This window comes from Emydura macquarii, unplaced genomic scaffold (assembly GCF_026122565.2).
Source record: "Emydura macquarii macquarii isolate MOO-44397 ecotype Brisbane River unplaced genomic scaffold, CSIRO-AGI_Emac_v2 contig_18, whole genome shotgun sequence".
NCBI lineage: Eukaryota > Metazoa > Chordata > Testudines > Chelidae > Emydura > Emydura macquarii.
Window position 1 is genome coordinate 11,685,991 of NW_027130155.1, and position 17,164 is coordinate 11,703,154.

General features: G+C 41.4%; 1 protein-coding gene across 2 annotated transcripts in view; it reads right to left on the reverse strand.

Annotated features, from left to right (window-relative positions):
- COL4A3 (collagen type IV alpha 3 chain) overlaps positions 1-17,164 on the reverse strand; it is a 106,522-nt gene that overhangs the window by 39,974 nt on the left and 49,384 nt on the right. Inside the window, exons 14-25 of one of the 2 annotated variants that reach the window (XM_067561224.1) lie at positions 15,611-15,673; positions 15,327-15,383; positions 12,998-13,042; positions 12,151-12,204; positions 11,805-11,846; positions 10,317-10,404; positions 9,159-9,194; positions 7,184-7,348; positions 5,822-5,914; positions 4,481-4,576; positions 2,455-2,525; positions 526-714 (exon numbers count right to left, since the gene is read on the reverse strand). In XM_067561224.1, the coding sequence (XP_067417325.1) occupies positions 526-714; positions 2,455-2,525; positions 4,481-4,576; positions 5,822-5,914; positions 7,184-7,348; positions 9,159-9,194; positions 10,317-10,404; positions 11,805-11,846; positions 12,151-12,204; positions 12,998-13,042; positions 15,327-15,383; positions 15,611-15,673 (999 nt within the window). The remainder of the gene's footprint in view (positions 1-525; positions 715-2,454; positions 2,526-4,480; positions 4,577-5,821; positions 5,915-7,183; positions 7,349-9,158; positions 9,195-10,316; positions 10,405-11,804; positions 11,847-12,150; positions 12,205-12,997; positions 13,043-15,326; positions 15,384-15,610; positions 15,674-17,164) is intronic. The other variant, XM_067561297.1, reaches the window with a different exon arrangement.

The window sequence follows — 17,164 nt, forward strand, 5'->3', positions numbered from 1 at the left end:
CAAAATTGCAAATGAGTGAGTGTAATCAAAGCTCTACCGCTTTGCCACCATTTTAAGAAATAATCATGTATATAAAATATTAGACAAAAATAAAAATTTCTGTCCTATGAGAAATTCTGGTATTTTAAACATTTTTGTCCAAATTGGGATGAAAAGTTGAAATATCAACTTTTTTGCAGAATAAAAAGTTCTGAAAAAATTTGATTCCCTTAACCTTTAAGTTAGCTACAGAACAATCAGTGTCCATGCCTGGATATCTTTTATGATGTATACATTTTAAGGCAAAATGGGACTGTTATGATTATTAGTCTAAACTCTTGCACAACACACACCATAGAATATTACCAGTAATTCCTGCAAAAAGTATATTTTGTGGTTGAGTTAGAGCATGTTTAAGTTTCCTCAGCTATCTTTATGGATGTTACAGTGCTTTAATTCATACATAACAGATAAGGTTGAGCAATGTATAATTATTTACTTCACTTTCTATTCATTCTAAAATAATTGAAAATAATGTATACCAACCTGTTCGCCTTTAGAACCTTTTGAGCCTTTTAAACCATGTTTTTTGTGCAATCCATCTGAACCGGTCCTCCCTGGATTTCCTCTGATCCCTGGATCTCCTCTGTCTCCTTTTTGCCTTTCTGAATACACATATCCTGGTTCACCTTTTGGCCCTTTCAGTCCTTGATGTCCTGGAAAACCTGGAAGTCCCTAGGACACAGCAGTTAAGAATTTCCTTGTTAGATTCATGTAGTTTTTTTAATATCAACACTAAATTACTAACTTCCTTTCTTAAGTAATTCTTTAGAGGGTCCCAGTATTTTAATTTAACTTTGTCTTCACTAATAACACTAGTGAATTACATTACTAGTCAAATAAGCATTAATTATTTGTTCAATTTGCTTCTTGGGCCTGATGCTGACAAATTAAGCAAGGGGGTCAGATCCTTGGCCCTACTCCTTCCCCTTTGCACTGCTTTGGTGGAGCAAAGTGGGTGACAAAAAGATGACTTAAACCACTAAACTGGGTGGGGATTTCCTGTTACATATGGGAATCCCTGGGATGCTAAAGCTGACACAGATGGCTCTAGGTCACTCATTACTGGTCCCCCATTGTAGGATGTTTGGGGACTGGTGCATACTGTACTCTGGTGATCCTGGGCTGGTGAACTGACCCTGTGAGCTCTTTGGGGCAGAGTTGATCATTTTGTTCTACATTATACTGAGCCCAGCACAGGGAGTCCGGGTCCATGACTGAGGCTCTTGGGCACTACAATAATACATATAATAATAATAACTACTAATAGGGAGCCATGACTGCTGGTGCAAGTTGAAGCAGAAACAAGACAGATCCCTCAAAGATACTTTGAGGGAATTTTTGTCTCCTACCCCAGCCAATGGAGCTAGTCTTTGCACCCTATCCCTGGGGCTCAAGGAAGCACTGCTTGTGCCTGCATGAAGAACCAATGCATCCCAGAGTTCCTAAGAATCAGAGCTGGCCACAGCATTTTGGGGTGAGGCTGTCAAACATTTTCAGGGCTCTACAGGGGAAATGAAGTCCCATGGCTTGCACTGGGGTCCAGGGATAGTCACCAACATTCAGAGCAGGTCTATAAAGGGCAATTATCTGAATAAATCTGTGGTTTGGGAGGCATATAGTGAATTTTAACACACACACACTAACTAACTAACTAGTCTCCACAACCCCCTTTGACTGTGAGATAGGTATCACTGTCATTACCATCTTTATTTCACAGTTGGAGACATTAAGGTAAAGAGATTTGATGAAGGTCATAGAGGAAGTCAGTGTCAGAACCTAAATTTGAACACAGGAGACCTCTTGCTCTTAGTTCCTTTAAAATTCAGGCTGCCTCTCACATTACTGAGATACCCATTACCAAAGGCTACAATGGCTTCTGAGGAGATGGATCAGCCTAGCTACAGGTGGCCAGCTGGGAGAAGAACATATAACAGACAGAACACCATGAGTGACAATGTGGACAGCACTGCCCCCATAAACACGCACTGATCTGGAGTACTTCTAAAAATCAAAAGGATCAGTGAGCATGTATTTCATGAAGCTCAGTAGCTAGCCCAGGCACTGTCGTATTCACAGTGATGTTTATTCCCTTGTGATATTCAGGAAAAATGCATGTCACACTTCCCACTGTAGTGATTAGTTTAAACTGGTTCACTTTGTGAAGGATATCTTTACAAAGGAAAAGACTAAAGCACATTTTTTCCATAGTCTCCCCGCTCCCCATTTTTTAATGAAAACTGAAATTAGCCCTAATTCTAGGCTCTGAGGACTCCACCTTCTAGGAACCATCAAGCCCATTAGCTAAAACAGTAATAGCCTATCATGCATATGGCAATACAGCTAGACACCAGGATTCTCAGCTCACAAAAATTCAATATTGCAACTGAAAAATCCATTTAATTTAAATCTTACTTGAGGACCTGAAGGCCCTTGTGCCCCGGGAGAACCTCGAGATCCTTTGGGACCATCTATTCCTTGCCCACCTGTGACAGGATCATCGTCATTTGGGAAAAGTAAAGGAATTAAAAACAGATTTGACAGGCTCTGGTAATAACATACAATACACAGAATTACTGCCTTTCAGATACAATGCACATCAATAAACGGCCTTGGAAGGTAACTGGATAAAAGGCTGGCTGTGGGGTGTATAAAGAAATCCCTCCAATATACTTTTTATTCTGGAATTTCTTCCTCCCCATTATTAATTTCATAGAAAGATTACAATACACTCTCCCTAATAAAGGTTTCCTAGGTAAATGTTTTCCCTACCAGGAAAACATTTACATGTATTGACAACTTCCTAGAGTTTCTCACTCCCAGATACAGAATTAATTCCATGTACTTCCCAGTGTCTTTAAGGAACGGACCTCTTTCAAGAGGCCATATTCGTCTTCCTAGGGTAGTTTCCTCCTAAGTGTTCCACTGGAGAACGTGGTGGTGGGCAGGGAGTTCACCCTCTGTGAGATGAACAGGAGTGGAATTTGCCCCCTCTCAGTCAGCAGGTTATTCTAAGAATGAAAGACTCCATATTCAACTCCAATATGTAGGATATTCATAGATTCTAAGGCTAGAAGGGACAATTGTGATCATCTAGTCTGAACTCCTGTACAGCACAGGCCATAAAACTTCCCCAAAATAATTCCTAGAGTAGATCTTTTAGAAAAACATCTAATTTTGATTTTAAAATAGTCAGTGACGGAGAATTCACCATGATGCTTGGTACATTTGCTCCAATGGTTAATTACTCTCACTGTTAAAAATGTACACCTCTGTTCAAGACTGAGTTCATCTAGCTTCCAGCCATTGGAACATGTTATACCTTTTTCTGCTAGATTGGAAAGCCCACCTTTAAATATTTGTTCCCCAAATAGGTACTTATAGACTGTAATCAAGTCACCCCTTAACCTTCTCTTTGTTAAGTTAAATAACTTGAGCTCTTTGAGTCCATCACTAATCCTTTAATCATTCTCGTGACTCTTTTCTGAACCTTCTCCAATTTATCTACATTATTCTTGAATTGTCAGCATCAGAAATGAATTCAGTATTCCAACAGTGGTCACAACAGTGCCAAATAAGAGGTAAAAAATGGTAAACATTCTCAAATTGAACTGCCCCATGATCTCACAGGTTTTTTTCCTAAACATTTTAGATGGGTGCATAAGGAGGCAGTCATCTTGTTCTCTAGTGTGATTTGGTGGTATGTAGCAGACACCAGCTAATACCCCATCTTTATCCATTAGGACATTGATTTATAAGCATTCAAGTTCATTTTCTTCTGAGTTAACAGTGACTTGGAAAGAGGTAATGGCATAGAGTGACACGTCCCCTCCCCTTTTGCTCGCTCAATTTTTCCTACATAGGTTATAACCACTCATGTTAACAATCAAATCATGTGAATCATCCCACCAGGTTTCAGTAATAGCACCTAGATCGAATTTATGCTCATAAATGAGCAATTCCAATTCCTCTTGTTTGTTACCAGGCTCCTAGCATTGGTGTATAGGCAATTGAAGAAGTCTTGTTTTCATGTCTAGTGGTTTTTTGATTCATTTTGTTCTCAGTATCTCAGTTTTGTGCTGAGTGCTCATATCTATCTTCTTTTTACCTTCTCCATTTGCTTTCAGTTGAACTCCTTCCGACTATTATAGCCAACCTGTCCCCAAGGATAGCCTTCACCTCTGTAGAAGGGGAACCAATCTAAATTGTACAGCCCCCTCTTCCCATAGAAGGTGAACCAGTGTTGCACAAAATCAAAGCCCTCCCCCTTGGATATACAGTGCCTGACCCCAAACCTCCAGTTTCAGACAGTTTTGAGTATTGATTAAAAAAAGTATCTTGTTGTACTTGAGTGAACGCTGTTGGATTTGTACATCTGAAGATGATATGTAAAGTTACTGGCATTTCCCCATAACAATTTAGTAATGCCAAGTTACTTTACCAGTAACTCCTACTTGACCATCTGGTCCGGAAGCACCAGGAAGTCCAGGTGCTCCTGGTATATAACTGCATTGGTTACAAGGACTTGCTTCTTCACCTGGAACAAAATTATACCTTCATTAATTGTCACACTGGCAAATTACCTCCATGTACAATGAATAGCTCATAGCAGGCATGCATATTATTTGGAGAGAGAGGCTGGCGAGACACAACTGCCTAACATATCTCCTTGGTCAAAGAGGTATGAAAAGATTGGAAACATGGACTTCATTTTAATGATTAATCATCACTAAAGATTTACAGATCCTTTTAAATACAGACTGGTTTTTCTCTTGCCAGCAGAGGAAGCCAGAACCCACAGCACATCAATTGAAAGACAGGATCATCCAGTTTCAATAACTTGGGTTTTGTTCACCATTTTAGTACTCTGCTAAGAAACATACTGTCAGTTTAGCAATAAGCCAAATCCCGTAAAGCAGTAAGAAGGCATGCACAGGCTTTTAGCTCCTATGCATGGTGCTCCACAATAGGCTGGTTGTCCCTAGAGAGTTGTCATCATTCACATGTTCGGAAATACAAGAGCTGCAGGAGCTCTGGGGTGCGATTTGCAGGGGGACACAGAGGGGCTCAGGCATGGGGACCTCATTTCCAGCCTCCTCTCCCAAATGGCACTGTAGGCAGGAAGAGGTGAGGTTTGTGGGAGTTTGTGACTCTCCCTTTCCCAGACTGTCCTGAGTGGAAATGCCCTTTGTCCCACTGGAGTGGTTATTTTGCTCCAGTATCTTGGGTGGGAGAGAATGGGGGACTTGTCCCTCTTACTGTTTCCACAAGGAAGACATGGAAAAATTATGCTAATACAAAAAATAATTAATTAATTAATTTCTGATTGATAATTCCCAAGGAGTAGCTAGGATCAGTATCATGATTTTTAATCTACCTACATATCCCAGTTTTTAGTTGAAAAGAAATTACCAGTGCCTGTCAGTCACAACATGGCCCAATTCTGATCTCACACATATGTGTATTGTAGTAATCCTACTGCACTCAATAGAGTTATACTCATGTGAAAATGAGGTATGTGACAACAGAATCGGTTCTAATGATTTAGTCTGACAAAAAGTAGAATGATCACGTTCCCCTGTACTGAATCTCAACTGAATCTGATTTTTCATCTGAGTTGTTGTTTACTGTACATTACAGCAAGTTTCTTGATCATGGAACAATTTGTTGTTCAATAGAAAAGTTAAATGAAATTTCTGGCATCTTGTTGCTTCATTTGAATCAATAGTAAATTAATTCTAGGAACACATACACACACACACTTGCGTGCATGATAGCTGACCTTTTATTCCACTATCTCCTTGAAGTCCTGGAGCTCCCACACAACCTGGGTTTCCTGGAACTCCTGGGGGGCCTGTTTCAAATGTTACTTTACCTGTTGATAGGATGAGTATGACAACATTAACTTAGCAGACCGTTCAAAGAGTTTTAGTTTTTGCAGAGAAAAAGGGAGATAGATAATACCATGGTAGGTTGAAAAGAGTATTCATACCCCAAAGGGAGAACAATCATAGGCTAAACACATCCAAAATCTTGGAGAAAGATCGACAAGGCCTTGTAGCTGGAAGTACCAGAGGAAAAAATATGATAAAGCCGGGGTAAATCTCATTTAGACTGCTGGATATATCTGTGCTAATGGGGAGGCTGAACTTTAAAGAACACAGTTCTGTGACTCCAGACAAAGATTTTTTGGATTAAAAATAAATAAATTAAAGATCCAGGAAGGAAAGGGGAAACTCTGAACCCCAAATTAGTGTTGCTCATGTCTCTTCAGCAGTGCTTCTTTCGGCATTCTCAGCTACCTCACAACGACAGAAAAGCCTTTAGAAATAGCACAATGTATCACCAGTAACACTTGGACTAATACAAATTGCAAAGCCCTACTGTTATAATACAAAGTACTCTTTATTCGGCTTTACCATGAATTGCTACTTGCTTTACCATGCACTGCTAAAACAGTGGTTGTATCTGGCATACCCCATTCGAATCCCACTGAGTTTACATCTTCCTCGAATTTTATAACTTTCATTTACCTGAGTTGATCACCCCATTCCTCACTTACCACTTAGCGCATTTGCAAGGGGCATATTTTCAAACAGAATTACTGCTTCAGAGCCCACTAAAGTCAGTTAGAGCATTGCCATTGATTTCTATGAATTGAGTCCTGTTGAATTTACTATTCCAGATTTACTGTAATTTTGGAAATGTCAACCTCATAAATAGGCTTTCCTTTAACATCTGGCACCAGGGTGTTCTTCATGCCTACTCTTTTCCCCCCTCATTGTGTAGAAGATGTGTACTATCACCCTTGTACAGGAAGTCCAACTCCCTATAATGCTGGAAATTCCTTACTTTTTTTTTTTTTTTTAAACAGAAATCTCAGGGCAGTGATGGAAGATAGCACTTTGTTACACACATTGTTTCTGTTCATAATGCACATAACTTTTGGTCTTTGAGAATCCATTCAACAAGACCATTCACAGTATTCTCAAGAAGTCATGCATTTAAAGACACTGGCCAGATTCTGATCTCAGTGATACTAGCCAATTCCACAGATGCTGTAATTACCCCAGATTTGCACCAGTGTAATTGAGACCATAATCTGGTCCATTATATACACAATTACAAAGCCTCTATGCTGTACCTGGTTGTCCTGGAAGACCTGGTGATCCTACAGAGCCAGGTCTGCCTGGAAATCCAGGAAGTCCTGGAGATCCTACAGCATTCATGCCGGGTTGTCCTCTCTCTCCCTTCATTCCTTTCAGTCCTAGATACCCTTGTGGACCTCTTACGCCAGGTGTTGATACACCTAACAAAAGATAAAAGCTGTTATTTATTTAATTTCAAGGACCCTATATGACCTTACAGAGCTAGTAAGAGTTTTTTTTACACAAGAAGGTGTAGCATCTTAGAACTTTTGTTTCTATCATTCAGATGTATGTTGAGTTTTGGCCATTTAAGGTATGTGTACACTGCTGACTTTCCATGTGTCCATGAGCACAGATGTGCCCAAACTCCCCCTACTGTCCACACTACAACCCCTGAAACTTGCATCTTGGGGTGGATAGATCCCAAGCTAGTTAGGTCATCTGAGGGTGTGGGTTTGTGTTTGAGTGAGCTGTAACCATCCAACTTGGCAGGGTTGATCTGGTGAAGGTGCAGTAACCAGGTCTCAAGTCTGAATATTTCTCCACCCCCATGCCCACGATTCCCTGCACCCATAACTTTCTGCCTTTTTAGCTATAAAGTTCTCACTCCCCCAGTATGCCCTGGAAGTAGCATGATGCAGTCTCCAAAGCTTAGTACAGTGGAAAATACCACCCACATGCCTCAACAGCTGGGAAAATTGATGGGATCAGTGGTGATTGGGACAGCCCCATTGAACAGGAGAGGAGAACATATGCGGAGGGGAGGAGGGGTGCCTCTCCCCTTCAGAGTCTCAGGCCACTCAATGGCTAGCTGGGGCAGGAAGGGAGCTGAGTGGTCCCTCACCCTCACCTTTCATCAGTTTAAACCTTAGCCCAGGCTGGTATGGTGCCACTTTTAGCTCCTGCTGGCCCTAGAAGGGCACTAGAATTTTAATAAATATATGTCAGGAGTACAGCTGGCAGCAGTTTTACTTGATGCAGCAGGGACATCCACATATATACTCATGTTTCTAGAATGCTGTTGGAGAATGGCATTGAGTGTTCTGCTGTTCAGTGCCAAAAAAGAATGAAGCACTTAAAAGAGCAATACAGGAAGGTCTGGAACTTGAACAGTGGGGGGGAACGTTTTACAAAATATTTACTAGATTATCAATCAAAAGGAAAAATGAGGAATTTTGTAATTTCTTTATTACACTTCAGGAAAGTCACAAGCACATACACAGTGAAAATCCAATCAAACAATCACACAATGACTGCAACTGTCCCCAGCACCAACTCCATCCCAAATCACAAACACATTTCAGGAAACCTATTTAGAGGGGTTCCATACAGGTGTGAACTGGGACAAGTACCTACACACTGAAAATCTGAACAATCACAATTACTTCAAATGTCCCTGGCACAACCCCTGTGCCCCCCACTGTAAACACATTCCACAAAAACTGTTAAAATAGATTACATACCAGTGTGAACTGCAACAAGCACAAACATTGACAGTCCCAGCAAGTGCAAATCAGATAAAACTAAAGTAAATAAAAAGCCACTTGTGGCATATAAAATTTTAGCATGTACTTTCATTTAAGATTAAAGATTTACTAAAGATTATCAAAGTACCTCCAGCAGCACCACAAATCAGTTTACAGAGTGGCTCCATCTGACCACAAGGACACTGGGATATGACCCCTGAAATGGTAGCACTAAACTCGTATGCCTAGAGCACCAGTGTAGATGTGGTTTTCTACGTGTGACCAGCACAACAAATATGCATTCTCAGGGTGGATTTCCCTGGATTGCATCTGCATGCACCTGGATCCAGTACTCGGGTATGCACACCTATATAGACATACCACTTGAGACATCCATTTTCACTCATGAGAAATGATCACTGTTTTCACAATGCTAACTAAATAAAATATGCAAAATGAATACTGCATTCGGATTTTTATTGTGCTGTTGGTTCATGACACATACCTTGTCTACCTGTCACACCTGGGGGACCTCTTGGCCCTGCAAAAGCAATATATTAAAATTCTGAATTAAACCATTGTATATTTTGGACTTTCACTATTCAAATACCTGTGGTGGTGTTTATAACTATATGCTTGATCGTATAATAAGCCTGAACAGCAATTTTGACTTAAAAACCAAATGTTACACATATTTTGGAATCTGAGTTTTAATCTTATTTTGCCTAATAGGGATTTGTCATTTGTCCAGTCCTGCAGTTGTTGCACACTCAGAACGTCCACTGAAATCCAATGAGAGTTTTATGTGCACAACAGTAGTGGGATCAGACCATTACAACAGGCGGCACTGAGCCACTCTGCAAGGTGTTGGGTTCCCTCTGTGGCCGCGGGGACAAAGGATGTCAGTGCGGGGCCACATTCCTGGAAGGCTGGGAGTTGGGCCCAGGCTTTGGACACAAATTGTCCTCTGCGGGACCCCTAACTTGGGCTAAAAAGGCCATATACTACACAAGCAATAATCATGTGCAAACCACAGCAACTTTCTAGCCCTGAAGTTAGGGACAGAGGGAGCAAATCAGGGCAACTTTCTAGCAGTGGCTGGAGCTGGGCAGACCTACCCGATAGGTACCATGGCAACAAAGGCGTAATATGAGTGGGCTATGTTCTCCCTTTCATTCCTCCCCTCACCACCTGGACAAAGAATGTAGTAAGAAGAGTGTTATCTCTTCTTTCCCAGACCTCTGGCTCTTCCCTTGTTGCTAGTTTGTTATTTTTATAGTAAGAATGCATATGCCACACAGGTTAAGTAGTAAATAACAAACAGGAGCAGGGGCACACGAGTAAGGATGAACACTGTGCTCAGTCTTCTGAGTGGAGCAAAAGTGTGTGTGTCAGGCTCTTTGTGTACCTGCTCCCTTATTCTGAATAGAAAGTCTGGCCTTCACTGAGATGCTCAGAATACAAATCTGGCACTTAGCCATGTGCCTCTTAGGTCTCCACTTCTACTACTTGATGGGAGTAATCTGGTGGCTGTGCAGGGGCACTCTCACGAGTGCAGGCTCAGGTTCCTTGGGACAACTCTCCCTCCCTGTGCTGTACACGATCAAGCTCTTAGCATCAATTTATTTTTCTATTATGTTTATAGTTTCCAGAGCTCTCTCACCAGGTATGCCAGGTTGGCCTTTTAGTCCTGCGGGTCCTGGATATCCTTCATCTCCTTTTTCACAAGCCGCTTCACCATAATGCTTTGTCTTAAAAGAGAGGCAGCAAGAGAGAGAAAGAACTGTAACAATGAAGAGAAAGGCAGTCTCCCATAGCGAGTGCTTAACATGAGTAATTTGCTTTCACATACACCTGATTCATCCATTAATTCTCAAACCCCAGGTCATGTAGGCAGAGGGAGGTTCCTATTTGTCAGGATTCTTCAGTTTATTTGCGAAACACAGGGTCTGGAGAGGCTGGGTGATGCTAAATAGCAACTAAACCCACACTAGACTGGCTGTTCTGTTAGGAGAAATATTGGGACCTAGCCCATTCTTTTGGCCTTATGACATCTTGAGACCTTGTGTTTGCTTATTGCTAATTCCAACATCATTGTTCACAAATCACCATATTTGAAGTTAGGATCTGTATAATATGTAATGAGCTATGACCACGCACATACAGACAGTGCTAGGACTTTCAGCGCTACTTGCACTGAAGGAAAACTCTGTCACCTGTCAGTAGAGGCATTGAGGAAAGCTGCAAGTTGGAGACATTCACAAACTTTAAGCCAGTGTATTACATGTGCGTAAAGGATGGATGTTCCCCTAAATGCTAATATACAGTGCTACTGAGTTTGAATGAAACATGTGCATGAGCGAAACTGGAACTTAGAGACAAAAATAGGTTTTTGCTTTTTTGTGGATTATTTTCCAAGTGAATAAACCAACTTGAACAGCAGACACTTTTCAACCCATTGTATGTATTTAATTCATTCGACAGTGGCCAGATAATAGTGATCACCATTGCCTAACCACAAGCAGTATAGTGAGGCACGTATAAATCACACGAAATAACATGAATGTTAGCCCTGAAATTACAGAGTAGTCTGTGACTGAGATTGAAACTCGCAATATTTTTCATTTATTAATTTATTTTGTACAATGCTCTGGCTAAGGCTTAGATGATACAAATAGCTCAACGTTTTAAAAAATTACTGCATGTAAAGCAATTTGGGTCAAAGGCTGTCTTCAGACGTGCATGGGCTTCTATGAAAGTCAGAAACTGCATGCATGCATACAATGAGATGAGTTTGCTTCTAGTTTACATGGCAACTAAAGCTTTTTGGTATTTAAAAACTAGCAGCAATTATTCTAGAAATGATTATGGTATCACTTTGAAAATTAACTACTGTGAACTTTCATGACTGTTTTATGACAATTAACTTTTCTATTGAAATGAATGAGGGGCCTGCTCCTCAGGGACCAATCCTGCAATGAGCTCTGCACATGGGGAAAGCCCCGTGTACTTCCCTGTTTTGACACAGACGTGCTTTAGTCATGGCACCATAGGGATTTCATTATGGCAGCCTTCAGTCAAAACTGCCTTTTATTTCAACATTTAAAAAAAATGACACTATTATGTTAATCTAAGCACAATTTGCACTTACTGGGCCAGGAAATCCTGGTGGGCCAATGTCTCCTTTCCTCCCCTGCATGAGAAAACAGAAATGGGCCATCAGTTACATACATGAAAAACAACATGCTCAGAAGCCTTCATAGAGTTTTGAGGCTACTGCTCTATGTTAATCTGACAAATCTCTTAGCTGAATTGTATATTAAGTAGAGCTGTAGACTAAGGACTGCTCTTTATGGTGTTTATTCAATAATTTAACTTACTGTCATTTTTTGCCATGTCACTGAATGAACACCATACGTCTCGTGATATATGAGTCAAAATCCAATAAACAAACAAAAAACCCAACCCCCAAAACAAAAAGGATATTACACACTTACTTTACTACCTGCAATGCCAGGCAATCCTGGGTAGCCGCATTCACCCTTCTCTCCCTGTAGATGAGAGCACAGAATTATTATTAGGGGTTAGTCATATACCTGTTTCATACATAAGATGAAAAATTAAAAGCCTAGGTCATTCTTGCTGATGGAAAAAAAAGAGCATCAAGGGCTCAGGGAGAGGAAATCCCAGTGAGAATTCCTGTATGGAGATCTCTCCACATCAAGCTGTTGAGGGCGGGGTTTACATGCCTGTGGAAAACACGATAAGCCCAACCTTCAAAACTGGCAGATCACAGGACATCTGCATGGAGGCTCTCTACCCCATACTGGCTAGAGCAACCTCAGTACCTCCCCCACTGTGCGCTGTAGCACATTTGAAGCTTTGCTACTGGGGCATTTCTGATTACAGTTGCCTCCATGACTCCCAAGGGCATTGAAGTAGATAAGATAGCACATTGTCAGCTGTATTTTCTTTTCTAACTCATTTTAGCAGAGCTGGATGGAGGACAATGGGAAGCTCCCAGCCAGCAACTCCTCCCCTGAGATGGTCCCATCACAAACAATGCTGGTCTGTGCAGGATCTGCAGGGGAAAGAGTGCTACAGAAGCAGCTGGGTCTCTCTGTCTACATGGAAGCAGGGAGGACTGCATGTGGCGCATCCCCTCTGTGCCTGGATCTATGGCCCAAAGCTTGGTGTACAGAATACAGTTTCAAAATGTATTCAGATATACATTTCAAGTGTAAATTGAAGTAGAGAAGAGCTGTAACACAAAGAGACAATCCTATCACTACTTACACAGCTCTTATTATTATGACAAAACAATTAAAAAGGTGTCTTCATTACCAGAAAGCCAGGAGTACCGGGGACACCATCTTTTCCACGTTTACCCTACAAAAAAAATGTGCACAATCCCAAAAGGGAATGAATGTTGCTGCATTCTGGAGAACAAGTGGCCAAATTCTGCACTCATGTCTGTGCTTTCTATCCTTATGGCTCTACGAGAGGAATTTAAGTTATTTTACAATGTACATTATTATTGCCAATCACTTATATCTCTGCCAACATACACAGAGCTTTACAAAGCACAGAGTAAGACATTCCTCTGGCTGAAGAGCTAATAGTCTAAGACCCCAGTTCTACAAAGGATTGGTAAGTGCAGACTCTTTCATCAACACAGCATCCCAGGATTTCCTTTGAAGTGAGGCAAATAAAAACAAGACAATAAACAAGACAACAGCTCTGATATAGTCGACAGCTGAGGAGATAGGGTAGAAAAGATCCCTGGAGGAAATGGGGTTAAGGAATGATTTGAAGGAGAAGAGTCAGAGAAGCCATTTGGTGAAAAAGAATTGGGAGACTGCTCCAAACATAGTGGAAGCAGGAAAGAAAGTGTAAAAGTAAGAGTGGAAGAAGATGAAGAAGACGACTGAGCTCTTTGGGGCAGAGATGGTAATTTTCTATGAGTTTGTTCAACGTTTGGCACAATGAAGCCTTGGATTGGTTGGTCTCTAGGTGCTACTGCAGCATAAATGTCTAAAAACATTAACAGCAATAAAGAAGAGAAGTCTGGGAAGGAGAGTGTGTGCACGGAAGGGGACTAGGAGGAAAGAGGAGGAAAGATGTAGGCAAATGAGAGATTTTATAGCACTTTGAAGGTGAGGATGAGGAACTTGATTTTCATGCAAGACAGGAGTCAATGAAAGGATACAAGGTGGGTGGAAAGTGATAAAGTCAGAGCAACAAGGGAGCTAGTTCAATGTAGCAGCATCCATTGGATAGACTGAAGAGGAGAAAAGGTTACATGGCAAAAGATGACGAAGGCACGAACAAATGTTTAAGCACCTGCAACAGAGAGGAGAGGAATACTGAAAAAATGACAGACTTTAACACAAGAAAACAGGTGGGAAGGGAAGGAGAGCAAGAAGTCAAGGCTGAGGCTGCAAGTCTAAGAGGGCAGCACGTACCCTCTGGCGAGTGCGTGTTACATGGCCCCTGAAGTGACAATTCACAGACGGAGGGAGTTGTCACAGCTCCCAACTACAGAGGCTTGGCTTTTTAGCTCAATGTGTAACAGCTCACACTTTTAGCTCTGGGAAGCTCCTGGTGCAATCCTCACTGCTTTGGCCAAGAATATGCCCACCAGAAATGCACTTGTGAAGAAGAGACAGTCAAAGGAAGAAGCAGGCTGAGGAGGAATGAGGAGAAGCTCTGACATGTTGGGCAACATGCCCATTTACTATTTTGAACTAAATCAAACAGAAAAGAGATTTTCATAATTTTTATAAAAATAGTATTGCAAATTACTGTGAACAGCACCTTTCATCAGAGGGTCTCAGAGAACCCCATAAACATCAGAAATTCAACCTAAGCACAACAGGCCCAGTCTTGCAGCCCTTAGTCATCTGAACAAAGCTATTGAAATCCATGAGACTGTGATGTGAGTAAGGGCTGCAGGATCATACTGTAAGTACATGGTACAGAATTAGCAGTCTCAAAGGCTGGTAGGCAGTATATTCAAAGATTTCAGCTGTTTTTTCCCAAATCGATATGCTTCCTACAAAGATCATCAAAACTAGCATTCAAACCTGTTTATTAAACTCTTTTCAAAATGTGCAGAGATAAAATTAACCTCATTATATCTTCATCTCCATCAGTCTTATTATTTACATACAATATTTCAAACACTGGAATCAGTCCTTTGAAACTATATGAAGTACTGATCTGGTGAGAAAAGTAACTAAAGATGGCTCCTTTCTCCAGTTGAGTGGAGTGTATTCAGAATCATGTCTTCTGCCTTAATTGACCAAAATATGTCTACTTAAAATATCTTTACTCCTGCTAGCACAGTACAGCCAGTGCATCTACTGGAGCATGAGCTGAATTCCTTTCTGGCTCATGAATCATAATGGAACTGTTAGCCAAGTTCAGAACACAGAACCTTTGCCCTCTGATATTCAGACATGCGCCCTCAACTGAGCTTTAAGGACAGCTCTGGGTGCATGAGCCAGAAAGAACACCTATTTGACTTTCAGACTCTAGGTTGAGTTCACTAGACACGCCTAGTAAATTTGCTCTGGAAGTCATTGAAAGACAATGCTGGAATTCCACAATAATGTAGAAAGGCTTTTCAGAGAAGAATGGCACTTTAAGGAGTTTAATTTGTCACATGTACCTGTGGGCCAGGCTCTCCTGGGTCACCTTTTTCACCTCGAAAATCTCCAGGCAAACCCTATAACAAAACCAGATGTATTTTCAGATTCACATTTTTGCAACTTAATCCATTTTGTATTATTTTATTACCTTTTACAATGAAGTCTGATTACAGCTCCTGTTAATAAAGCTTAATTAATGACTAGACCAAGTAGTGTAAATGTTAACTCCAAACAGCCGCACTTTTCATGTGAATGTGATGCTGTATGAAGATTTTGGATTCTGAGATTTACTCTGATCACTTACCAATGACCCATCTGGTCCTGGGGGACCCCGTGATCCTTTCTCACCTTTCTCTCCTTTCAAGTCCTGTCACAACAAAATAAAATCTTTTTTTAGTCTTTCAGACTTTTTAGTGCCTCCAAAAAACTCTAGGTGTTTTATACATAGGGAAATGCAAAATTATAAACAAGTTTTCATAATTAAATAAATTAAAAGCTTGATCTGGGTAAGGCAGAGATAACATTAGTTGCCTGGTTAAACAGCTAGAAAAGTTGGCAATTTTTTTTTTGTTTTTGGTCAGCACCACTGACTGAGGTGATTTGCCATTTTCAAATCAAGGGACCAGTCATTTTCTCAAATGTTTGCCTCTTGGGCTGAAATTTTCAGGTTTGTTCTTAACCAAATGCAAATTTTTTTTTGTTTTTGCTCAAAATTTCAAAAGGTATCTAACACCTAACCTAAATCTAACACCTTCTGATTTCAATGGGATTCCAGTGCCTAAATAAGCACAGTTGAGGATCTGGGCCCCAGTGATTTAGGGTAGGATAGAAACTTGAAATTTGTCAGGGATATGGCCTATAGGCCAGCACAGATATGCCTTTCATGAAAATCCATTTGGTTTGGCCAAGTTGAAAGTGTTTTACTTTGCACATACCCCATTTTTTGTTTCCACAAGTTTTTTTTACTAAAGATCATTGACATCCCACTGGTACTGTGCACATGTGCAGGTTCACCGACAGCAATTCTGGGCCCTATGGCAGAACAGTCCTGTCCCGCCCCTTCTGCCTGTGGCCCTGCCCACAGTCCATCCTCGCTCCACCCCAGGTGCTGCTCTCTCTCCCATTCAGCCCACTTGCTGCTGCATTCCTCCCTTCCCCCTCCTCGGTCCCCCTCCTCTCTTCCACACTCCCCCATTTCCCCAGGTGGTGAGCAACGGGGACGGGGGGGGGCTGAGCACGGGGAGAAGGATGTGATGAACAGTGGGGGAGGAGAGGAAAGATGCAAGTGGCGAGTGACGGTGGGGAGAGGGGTTGGAAAGAGCAATGCGACGAACAGTGAGTGGCAGGGCTGGAGTGTGGGCGAGGCTGCGGGCAGAAGAGGCCCAGGCCCTTTTAAATTGCTGGGCCTTTGGGCAATTGTCCCCTTTACCTCCCCCGCATCAGGAGGCTTGCACATGTGCATTTTGTTTATCATTGCAGATGCCTCATCTGAGACTGCTGTACAGACATATAAAAAGAAGAGTTTACTCTCTAAATAGAGAAGACAGACAAAGGGTGTGAGAAAGGAAATATTATTATCCCCATTTTCCAGATGTGGACATGAGGCATTAAGGGCCAGATTTTCAACGGATTTAGGCACCTAATCCCTGAAGCAAATTAGGCACCTAATCCCGAATTCAGTTCAGTGACTTGCCCAAGGTTGTGCACAAAATCTGTGACAGAACTGGGAACTGAACCTAGATCTCCTGAATCCCAGATCAATGACTGAGTCACAAGACTGTCCTTTCATTTGCCAAGACAGTCTCATTCGATGTACAACCTCTCAATGTTCTATTGGTTTGGCACACGTGTGTCAGAA